A 12,032-nucleotide genomic window follows, 5' to 3' on the forward strand; every position below is an offset into this window, starting at 1 on the left:
AACATCTACAGCTCAGAATAAAATAAATTTAATTGAAAATGTGATTTTTCAAACCTGCTTAGAGGAAGCAGCAGCGATTAAAAAGATTGAAAACATGGGAGAACATAATAACACAGGCCCTGAAAAAGAGAAACAGCTTAGTGTTTTAAATTCAGCACTTGAACATGGAGAAAATAACAGTCCATGCTGTTTAAATAATGAAAATGTGAACCAGTGTAAGAAAAAAGAATTAATTTCCCTGAGTAAGGAAACAGTTGCATGTGCATTAACTACCCATAATGGCCTGACAGATTTGGCTCAAAAGTATGAAATTGATGTTTCAGGAAGTTTCCCATTTCAGAAAAGTTTTAGGGTACATATGGATGATGAAGCAAATGAGAAAATGTGTTCTTCAGGAATGCAATTGCACATTGCAGAAATAAAATATATTTTTAAATGCAATGGGTTTGAGAAATTAGGAGACAAATGGGCAAGAAAACATGAGAAGAAAAAGAAACCACCAGACCTTGCATTGAAACTGGATAAGGAAAAGAAGCCACCAGATTTAGTTGAGAAAAATAATAAGCAGAATGAGGGAGAAGCTTTTGCTTACTCATTGAGAGAAATAGTGGGAGAAGTGCATGTTCCTATGCCACAGAATAAAAGTGAACTTGCAGCATTTCTGAACACAATCCCACAATTGAGAGACAAATTTATGCTGTGGTACCCACAAGTTGATGGATTTGATTACTTTTTAAAAGAGTTGTGCATTAATTTGGAAATGTTCTTTTACATTGCCATGCAGACTAAATTGTGGTTTGAATCTAAAGTTTTGCAAAGGCCAGGTGAGGAGACAGTGAAAAGGGTTTGCATGAATGCACCATTATTTTCTGTTGTTATGGAGGAAAATATAGCAGTGATTATTTTCCTGAAGGGTGGAGTGCCAGCAAAGGATGTTGATTGGGTACAGATTAAAAGAACACAGGATGGAAGTAAAGTTGTTTTGGTTTGTGCAAATTCAGGTATGGATGTTGTACTGCTGGAAAATGTGTCCTTTGCCATCTTTATAGTAGATTTGAGCATTGGAAGAAGAAATTTTTTTTTAAACATGATGCACAAAAATATGGAGAAATGCAGATGCAAATTATGCAAGCTAAGCAAATGCAAATGTCAGTTCAGAGACAGGTACCTATGGCAGGAATGTTTCAAGCAAAGATACCACAAAATATGGAAAAGGCTAACATTGATTTAAATAAGTTGTCCAGAGCAAATGTGAATTATTTCCAGAGACAAAATCAGAACCCAGTCCAACAGGTTTCTGTGTTTGAAAATGAGAGTTTTAACACTCACAATTCTGAATTTGCCAAGTGCATTGTGAAGGCAGAGGAAAGTCCAGATTTAGTTGCAGGAGTTTTAAACAAAGAAATTACAAACCCAGTTTTAGAAAAATGTGCACCAAAATTAGGCCCATTTGAGGAAGATTGCAAAACTGTTGTCTGTGATTCAGGCCTAGCAGAAAAACAATTTTTTTGTAAATTAAGCGGCAGAGATTACTGTGCATCAGATAATGTTCATTTTCAGATTCCTGATGAGGATGTACATTTTAAAATGGCCCATCAAGAGACAGCTGTAGCATTATTTTCAGAAAAGACAGTTGAAAAATTACCTTCTGATTTTGAGAAAATAATAAACACAGAAATAGGAGAGTTCACAGAGAAGGATGCCAAATTAATAAAATATGCAGAACATGTCTTATTAAAATTAGAACCAAGTGACGTGTATTCAGGAACACCATCAGTTGCAGGAATTTTACCAATAAAAGGATTTTTGATGGACTTGATTGGAAGTTTGTGTAACTTTCTGATCACAGGTTCACAGAAAATAAATGAAAAGAACAGAATAGTGCAGGAGATTAAAAGCATATTTTTTCCATGTTGTCCTGTGGTACCGAATCCAGCCAATATATTTTTTCACATTCCATGTGCTGAAGAATGGCTTGCTTTTATTGATTTTTGCAAAGTCCATGTAACAGTGCCAATGCATGAGAATAGTAAGGAGTACTGTCAAAAAGAAGACGAATACCTGGGACACAAAATTGGAAAGGGAGGTAGAAAGGTGTCACCAGAAAGGGTGGAAATGTTTTCCAAGAAAAATCCACCTCAAATTCAGAAAGAAGTCAGGACATTTTTGGGAATGGTTAGCTGCTGTAGAGAGTGGTTACTAAACCTTTCCCTAGTGGCTAAGCCTTTACTGAGGCTGACACATGAGGATGTGTCTGATCCGCTTCCATTGGACAACAATTGCACAAAAACATTCCTAGAGTTGAAAGAGAAAGAATGTTGCGCCCCAGCACTAGGAATGAAAGTTTATTTAAAAGAAAATATACCAATTTGCAGTGAGAGGGAGGGCTGCACTCTCTCATTGCCTATTCAAAAAGATGACTGTGTTCAAAGGTCTGTGATGTATTGCCCAATGACCTTTGACCCTAACTTCACAAAAATGTCAGCAAATGATTTGGTTTGTGATGATAATGAATATGAGTGTCTAAATATCATGAAAATATGCATTAAGCCAAAATCAGACTTTAATGATGAATGTCTGAGTCAGCCCAACAATGTCCACTTTGTAGATGGCCCATGTTTGAAAGGTGACACATCAAAAGCAGCACATGCTGTGCTCCTTGTACATTATGTTGTCAAAGCTTCATGGCTTTCAGTAGTTGCCCCAGTCCAAAATTCGAAATTGATTGCCCTTACCATAACATGCAGTACATCTGCTCAAATGGGAGTCACTGTTGTCATGGGAGAGAGAAATGTTAATTCAGTTGCACACATTTGTGTTCTGTTAGCATGCACATTCTATGGAATCTTCACAGGTGAATTAAAAGAGGCTCAAGAAAATGTTTTTGAAGCAGCACAACAGGGTTGTATCAGAACTATTTTTGGGAAAAGTGACAAATGCAAAGTGGCAAAAGTGTTATTGCAAAGACTGATGCCCAGGTATAGATTGCCAGTTTCTCTGAAATTAGATCATAATGTGGTCACAAAGATAATGAGTGCAGAACAACAGATTGGACAAGGAATGGATTGCAGCTATCTGCCTGAAGTGTCAAGCATGATAAAGCAACACAATGGCAGCACTGAGTTACCTTTTGCAAAAGACGGTGTCTCACCAACACCAAAGTGGCTTGAAAATGCATATGCAAATGCACTTGTGGAAAACACTGAGGAGAACACTAGCCATGGCTGTGTAGGTCTGGTTGATGTACAGTGTGCAGTTTCTCACCAGATTGCAGCTGCTACACAAGATCTGCATAATGGATGGTGCAACGGCTTTGATTTGAGAGATGCTGTGGTGAATCATCTGAATCTGATCAAAGTGAAGATAGGAGTGAAAGGCATTGATTGAAAAAGTGCCAAGGATTGATGGTGCTCTGTCCGAGTTTCTCAGCACCTAAGTAGTCTAATTTGCATTGAAAAAGGTACAGAATGCCAATGAGCCATTCTGATGGCAAGCTGATGACAAAGAGCAAAGAAATGCTGAAACTGTCCTGTTGAATTCCTTTTTTTTTATTATTTTAGTTACTTATTTTAAAGAAGACTAACTGTTCCGAGAAGCTACTTACAGAACTCTGCACTAAAACAATTGAGCTTGGCTATATATTATCTGATTACAGATAGACTTGTGTTTGCCTTAGAAATAGAAGTAAAATTGTTATATGCTCAGCTTTTGCAATTTAAAAAAAAATGTCACTTTTGAAAATGAAATATGTGTGATGAATTATAAATCAATTTATTATGATTTGAATCATCAGAAGGGTGGATTGATGGAGCAGATTTCATCTGCAGTCAGGCATTGTTTTATTTTTTGTGCTTCAGACAAACTGCATTTAAATTGCCACGCACCTTTTGGTGCAAGTTAATGGCACATGAAAAATATGAAAGTGAGGCCTATTCACTCTCAAATTCTTTTGCTGAATTAACATGTGTTTTTGCAATGTAGAGAAAAGTGGCTTTTTAGCTTTGAAGATTAATAGAATATGTTTCTCTCTTCCCAGCTCATCCCATGCAATATACATTCACTATTTCGGTCTTAAAAGACTTTGACTTGTTGCATATTTTGATAAATATTTTCAGTTAATAACACCTCTTTTACTTTGTTGCACATTGCATATTTATTTTGCATGTTGTACATAAATAATAGAAAAGCTGCTTTACGCTAGTAGCTTGGCTAGGTAAACATTTATAAGGAGTATTAGTATGAATTTGGGAAACATAATGGGCTGATTTACATGAAATTAACATTATCTTTTTGTTTATTTTATTTTTGGGGCCTACCATTAAATGGCTGCCTGTGAAACCATCAAAAGCTATGGCTTGCTTTGAATGAGAAGGGAGCATGCGCAGACTGTGGCAGCTTTCCTCATGCCAAGAAGTGAAGGACAGCTTGAACTGTACATTCTTGTGATTGTGCCAATGTACCAGCTAACTAAAGTATCCGTCCTACTGCGCTGAGAAAAGGAAGGAAGAATTAAAATGAAACATTTTCCCTAGTAAATGTTGCAAATGTTTATAAATGTATTATTCATATATGCTTCTTTTGTTAAAACTGTTTTTTTTTAATGCGTCAGGAAAGTGCAAACTCATGCCATCATAACTGACCAATCAGTACAGGTTTTCCTGAAAGATGTTACATCTGTGTGTAGTCTGCCAAAATTTTGTGTATAAAAACTGACAGGGGCTGGCTTTCTCAGCTCAGCTGGCCTATAGGCTCATTAGGGGGTGTGTGAGCTCTTGAAGAGAAGGAACAGATTAGGCCAGACAGCCTATGGGTTAGGTACGAGAACGTCCCGGGAGATTGGTGAAGGGAGGGTTTGCGTCTGAGGAGTGTCAGGGGGAGGTTTCTTGCTTCCACGTCATATCTTGGCCACATTCCCTTGAGGTCTGGTGAAGGAGGGGCTGTCTCACTCCCTGCTTGCTCTTTAGACACAGACAGACAGAGAGTGCAGCTGATTAAATAGAAACAGATGCTAAACTTTCAGTTATGCTTTGACTAATTAATTAGGTCTGAAAGATGTATTTGTTTTATGCATTTACTTCTCTTTATGGGAGATTTTTGCAAACTATTTGATTTTTGATTAGCCTTGCAAGACTATTTTTCTTAGAAACTCTTTAAGAATTTTGAATGACATTTTGCGCCACATTCCTATATGTAATGCTTATATGCAGACAGTAATAAGTTCGGTATTAATGCTATTTTTCCTGTTTTCCAAATTCTGTAACCTGATTGATATTTTACTAATGAATAAACTGTCAGAGAAAACTTAACTTTTGACTAGAAAATAAAACCCTTTAAATACTCAACAACTCTCTTTATTGGCTTAAAATAATAATTGCATTTTTGACTGTTCATGATTATTAAAAATCTCCTGAAGGTAATACATGGTGTGAAGGGCCCAACACCTTTTGAGCGGTAAATTAGAGGTAGCATGAGGGTTTTGCATTGAGAAATTACCAGAAGAAATTACCGCTCCATCACCACCACCAGCAACAGGTTGCACGAAGAAGCTGGAACAAGATCACAGCCGACCAGCTCGCCGCTTCCCTGAGCCAGCACCCTCCGGCCAGCTCAGCGAACCCCAGCCAGGCTGCCGACAACCTCACGAAGTGGATCAGCAACTGCGCAGACGAACTCGCCCCTCTGAGGACCCCGCCCAGCAGACCCGGCAGTAAGAAAGCCCCATGGTTCACCGACGAACTCAAGAGCTCCAAGAAGAACTGCCGAGCCCTCGAGAAAGTCTGGAGAAAGGAACCCACACCGGACAACAGGACCACCCTCAAGCTCGCCACCCGGAAACACCACCAACTGATCCGCACCGCCAAGAAAACGGCTTTCAAGAACCGACTGGATAACAACGCACACAACTGCAAGGAACTCTTCAACATCGTGAAAGAGCTCTCCAACGCCGGAAACAACGACATCACCCCTTCGCAAGATCTCTGCAACTCCCTCGCCTCCTACTTCCACAACAAGATCGCGGACATACACAACAGCTTCAGCACCCATCCGACCCACGCCACGACCACAGCAACTCCGCCCACCACCACCCTCCGAGCCTGGACCCCGATCAGCACCAAAGACACCGTCTGCATGATGAACTCCGTCCACTCCGGATCTCCGACCGACCCCTGCACTCACCACGTCTTCAACAAAGCCGACGCTGTCATCGCACCCCACTTGCGGGACATTATCAACACCTCATTCAACACTGCCACCTTCCCCGAGAGCTGGAAGCACGTCGAACTCAGCGCTCTACTCAAGAAACCTACGGCAGACCCCACCGAACTCAAGAATTACCGCCCCATCTCTCTACTCCCGTTTCCAGCCAAAGTCATCGAGAAGACCGTCAACAAACAGCTGGCCGCCTTCCTCGAGACGAACTGATCCCTTGACCCCTCGCAGTCCGGATTCCATGCCAACCACAGCACCGAGACCGCCCTCATCGCCGCCACCGATGACATCCGAGCCCTGATGGACAACGGAGAAACAGCGGCCCTCATCCTCCTAGACCTCTTCGCGGCTTTCGACACGGTCTGCCACCGCACCCTAGTGCAGCGCCTCTGCAACGTCGGAATCCAGGAGAAGGCACTGGAATGGATCGTCTCCTTCCTCGACGGAAGAACACAGAGAGTCCGCCTACCACCGTACAAGTCAGAGGCCACCGAAGTCATCTGCGGCGTCCCTCAAGGATCCTCGCTGAGCCCTACACTCTTCAACGTCTACATGAGCCCCCTCGCGGCCATCGCACGCCAACACAACCTCAACATAATCTCCTACGCCGACGACACCCAGCTGATCCTCTCCCTGACCAACGACCCCGCCGCCGCCAGAGCCAACCTGCACGAAGGGATGAAAGAGGTAGCCGAGTGGATGACGACGAGCCGCCTGAAACTGAACTCAGACAAGACGGAGGTCCTCATCCTGGGCTCCTCGCCCTCCGCCTGGGACGACTCCTGGTGGCCCCCCGCCCTGGGCACCGCACCCAAACCGACGAACCACGCACGCAACCTGGGCTTCATCCTGGACTCCTCCCTCTCCATGACCAGGCAAGTCAACGCCGTCTCCTCGTCGTGCTTCAACATCCTGCGCATGCTTCGGAAGATCTTCTGGTGGATCCCCACGGAGACCAGGAAGACCGTCACCCAGGCCCTCGTCACCAGCCGACTGGACTACGGCAACGCCCTCTACGCCGGAACCACCGCCAAGCTCCAGAAGCGACTCCAGCGGATCCAGAACGCCTCAGCCAGACTCATCCTCGACATCCCACGGAACAGCCACATCTCCGGACACCTGAGAGACCTGCACTGGCTCCCCGTCAACAAAAGAATCACCTTCCGGCTCCTCACCCACGCACACAAAGCCCTTCACGATCAAGGCCCGAGCTACCTTAACAACCGAATCAACTTCTACGCTCCCAAACGCCACCTCCGATCTGCCAGCCACGCCCTCGCCGCCGTCCCACGCATCCGTAGAGCCACAACAGGAGGAAGGTCCTTCTCCTACCTGGCAGCCAAGACCTGGAACTCCCTCCCGGCCGACCTGTGCCTGACCCAAGACCACCTCTCCTTCAGGAAGAAGCTCAAGACCTGGCTGTTCGAGCAGTAACGGCACCCCCCCCCCCTAAGCGCCTTGAGACCCTACGGGTAGGTAGTGCGCTCTATAAATGTCTTTGATTGATTGATTATATAAACTTTGAGCATATACCCATTAATCAGCTCTATCCAATGTATGCATATATTCATAAAAACATAAAGGCAACAGCATCAACTTGAGATACAAGAGCAATATTTTAATCTATTGTCTCTGGGTCCAAAAGAACACATATTTCATGTTATAAATCAAAACGAAATATTGGTTGCCCCGAACAGAGCGTGCAGCATAGCAAAAGGTTGCAGTAAGATGTGTGTGGTGATTAGAACGAAAAAGAAATTCAAAGAAGTGACATAAAATATTCAAATTGGTTTATACAGAGCAGTAACGGATCCACATTCAACCGTACTGCACAACCTGGCCACTCAATTAATACAAAGAACACTCTCATAGGTTATTCAAGACAAATTATATGTCATTAATATCTGCACATAAATATAGAGAGAAAGGTGGTCCAGGTTTTTTACATATAGAGCATTGACGTTTCGACTCGTCTTAGGGCCTTGCGGTTATTTGAGCCTGGGCCATGCGAGTCTTCATCAGGACATTAGAACCGGGGCAAACAGGGATTATAGATGACGCCATAAAGGAGTAAAGGTGGTGATAATTCCCACGTAAAACGGATAGTTTCGAATCCTTAAGTTCTCATATAGGTGTATGGGCATCACTGTTTGGTTGTTAGAGAATATCTGTTTATTAGTCCAGCCTGTTCCTGGAGTATGGTGTACTGATTGTAAGCAGACAAATACACTTCCGGGTGTCCGAAAATTGGATTTACAAACACCCTTTTGGGATGGGCTACAGATAGTGAAGAAGAGGATTTCCTTAGCAGTTGGACTAATAAACAGATATTCTCTAACAACCAACGTAAGTGTAAGGTAAGAGGTTTTTGGGATTATAAGAATGGCAGCATATAGGAGTTGTAAGGGGTTGATAGCATTCATGGATTGGTAGTGTTAAAGGTTAGCTAGGGGCTTTAGGCTACAGTGAAATACAGCATTAAGGGGTAACAATTTGTTTTTTTTTTAGTTTAAAAAAAGGGTAACACTAAGGGATGTTTTCGGGCTTATAAAATCCATTAAAAGGTAATGTTAAGGGGGTAGTAATTTTTTTTAAGGCTAAGTGATGTGTAGCAATAAAGGGAAATATAAGGTTTTGGGTTCAGGGTAGGGTAGCGGTGAGGTATGCTAAAGGTTTGTTAGGGTTAGGAGAATGATAGCATTAAGGGATAGTTAAGAGTTTTTAGGGTTCAGGTATGAGTAGTGTAAATGGGTAATAAGGGTGTTTTAGGGTTCAGTGAAGGGTAACGTTAAGGGGAGCCAGGTTTTTTTTTTTTATAATTCAGTGAGGATAGCGATAAAGGAAAGTAAGGGGATTTAGGTTCAGGGATGAGTAGTGTTAAGGGACACTAGGGTTTTTTTTTACATTTTAGGGAAGAGTAGCATTAACAGTTATAAGAAGTTTTTAGGGTTCATGGAAGGGTAGCATTAAGAGTTAGTAAAGAGTTTTAGGGTTCTGGGCAGGGAAGCATTATGGGATAGTAGGAAGTTTTGAGGGTTCAAGGAAGGCTAGCATTCAGTGTTAGTAAATGGTTTCTATGGTTCACAGATTGGAACCATAGAAAGGTTGTAAGTTCATTTTGAGGCTCAGTGACGGATAACGTTAAGTGGTAGATCGTTCAGGAAAGGGTAGACATAAGGGAAAGTAAACATGTTTACGTTCAGGGAAGGATATGGTAAGGGCAATAAGTGTTTTTTAGTGTTCATGGAAGTATAGCATTATAGGATAGTAAGGGGTTTCAGTGAAAGGTGCATAAAAGGGTAGTGAGGTTTTTTTTGAGTTTAGTGAAGGGTAGGATTAAAGGTTTTGAATGTTCAGGGATTAGCAGGGGCAACTCCTCCTCAGGAGCGGAGCAGCTTCACCCTGCCTCCTGCGAGCGCAGCAGGCAAACACAAATAAAATGGCATGTTGATGTTATTTTATTTATTTGCCACCGCACAGCGCAAGGTTGGGGGCGTGGCTGCATCCTGAAATACAGATTGACAGCACTGGTCTACAATGCGCATGTCGGATTGGCCAGCCATTTGTGCACTGTTGACCCATCAATCCAAAGGCTGTGAACCAGCCTGGGGATTGCTGGCACCGGCCCTCAGCCTCAGAATGCGTACTGGGTAAGCCTGCTGCTACCAATCCTCAGATGCTTTCTCAGCATGACAGCAGCTCCAGGAATGGTTAGAGTTGCATTCCACAAGCAGGAAGTCCTTCCTTTTCCTGCTCGTGGACAGCAAAGAGAAGTGCTGCACCAGTCGTGCTCCCACATTTATGGTGAGTTGTGAGCCTTCGCGCCCCACCATTTTTGGTTTAAGCTAGCCGCCACTGGGGATTGGTCGTATTAACTGGGTAGTTAGGGCCTGTTATGTTTCAGGAAATGGTAGCATTAAGAGGTACTTTATGGTTTTGAGGGTTCAGGGTTGGGAACTGTTAAGGAGTACTATGGGGTTATTAGGGTACAGTTAGATACATTAAGGAATGCATGTAATAGAACAACTATAAAATTCTACATTTTCTGCGTTACCATGACAAATTCAACTAAACTTTTATGTAGTCAACATTTTTAAAGTCTACTTTATCACATACAACCATTCATTTTTTTAATCACATTTTATTGAGTTCAACACAAACATGTAGTTTGACAATAGAACAACCTGTTGCAAAACCACGCCTCACAAAAGGAATCAGTTTTCCCTGTCACCAGACCAGTACAACAGTGGAACAAGTGTTAATACAGTGTTTCCATTGCCTCCACCACCCTCCTCCCCATCTTCGTGTTGTTTGAAATCTCTCAAAGGGCATACAACCATTCTTGACCTGCCAGCCACCATCCTAGCAGCTTCATTGTAAATGACTAGAATATCACTATCAAATTTCGATTTGTTTTGAGTTTACAAGGCCTCCATATGTAAGCTGAGTCAGCTACCTTGCCAAAACAAAATAGGGGGGCACTCCCATGTATGCTAAAGGTACACATGGGTAAATAATGTTACGAATCTAATGTCAAGTTTTGTGAAAAGCAAAGACAACTTTACATTTATAAAAAAAAGACTTGCAAGTGTTATTTGAACTTGCAAGCACAAATATATGTGTGCATCAAGTTTATGTCTTTCAGGAAACGTAATGCACAGAAGTCTCTTTTCACATATTTAAAGCAACAAAATATGCTGGTAAGAAGCGTACCCTATTTTAATTTTGTATTGCCATTCCTACTTGCTGGCAGCTTGTTTAATGAGATTTAGACACATTTATGTGGTACTAGTGTGGCAATCATGTATCCAGCTCACGTGTCATGCCTAATAAAAAGGTATTGCTTGGGTACCAGGATGACCCAGATGCTCCCCTTTCAAAGTAAATAAATACATTAATTAAAAATGAACGCCAACATAAACTCACCTTAGCTTTTGTAGGCACGTTAAGGATGGAAGAGCTTGAGCCAGTTTCTCAACACCAATGTCAGTTATTGTGTTCTGTGAGAGACTGTAATCAAACAAAGGTTGACAGATTATTACAAGTTCTAAATGTGAAAGTATGTAAATAATGTAAGGAAGCCTTGTGCTTTGTCCAGTTATAAGTCAAACTCACACTAGGAAAAGTTGTGACATGCATTTGTACATTAAGCATGTTTCAAAAAGAGGATAGATTTGTAATGTATGCAGGTGAGTAATAGTTATGTGTACATAATATAAGCAAGGTTTGTGTGCATTTATTTATTTGAGGTGTAAAGGGTTGACCAGTGGCTAAACAGTGAGGCCTTTTCTTAAGGGCGGAGGGGCGTCCCACACACCTCTTTTAACAAGAAAGGTCAGAAAAGAAAGAAAAGGTCAGCCTGACAGACACTCTTTATGTTCAGGTCAGGCAGCCAGGTGTGGTACTGGTGCTAAATGGGCAGGTGCCTAGCTGCATGAATGAACTTTGCTGGGCTGAAGTTGTCACAGCCCCTTGGGTGTAACCTCCTCATCCAGGCAGGGTGCTTGGTAGTCCTCCACCTCATGACGAGGGGGAGTGTCACTGATAGCTTCGGACCTGGGTGCTTCAGTTTTAAGCCCTGAAGTGCCAGGGTAGAGTGTCTCTCAGTGACGCTCATCACAGAGTTGGGTGGGGTCAGCAGTCTCAATGACCCCATCTGTGATGAGGTAGAGATTACCTCCTCCTCTCATTGGATGACCCATCATAATGTCAATCGATGAGAGGGGGTGGCAGCCCCAATCGTCAGAAACTATGAAGGCCCTCCCACCACACATTGTCACCATCAGAGGTTCAGTAATCATTTTTTTATGTTTGGTGCTTGC

The 12,032-nt window shown here is 42.5% G+C and overlaps 1 protein-coding gene across 3 annotated transcripts in view; it reads right to left on the minus strand.

Moving 5' to 3' along the window:
- The window catches only part of CIITA (class II major histocompatibility complex transactivator), a 451,080-nt gene that overhangs the window by 65,909 nt on the left and 373,139 nt on the right, over positions 1–12,032 (minus strand). For all 3 annotated transcript variants that reach the window (XM_086941420.1, XM_086941419.1, XM_086941421.1), the window contains one exon: positions 11,137–11,220. In XM_086941420.1, the coding sequence (XP_086797546.1) occupies positions 11,137–11,220 (84 nt within the window). The remainder of the gene's footprint in view (positions 1–11,136; positions 11,221–12,032) is intronic.

The sequence above is a fragment of the Lissotriton vulgaris genome, chromosome 10 (genome assembly GCF_964263255.1).
Source record: "Lissotriton vulgaris chromosome 10, aLisVul1.2, whole genome shotgun sequence".
In the NCBI taxonomy this organism is placed as follows: Eukaryota; Metazoa; Chordata; class Amphibia; order Caudata; family Salamandridae; genus Lissotriton; species Lissotriton vulgaris.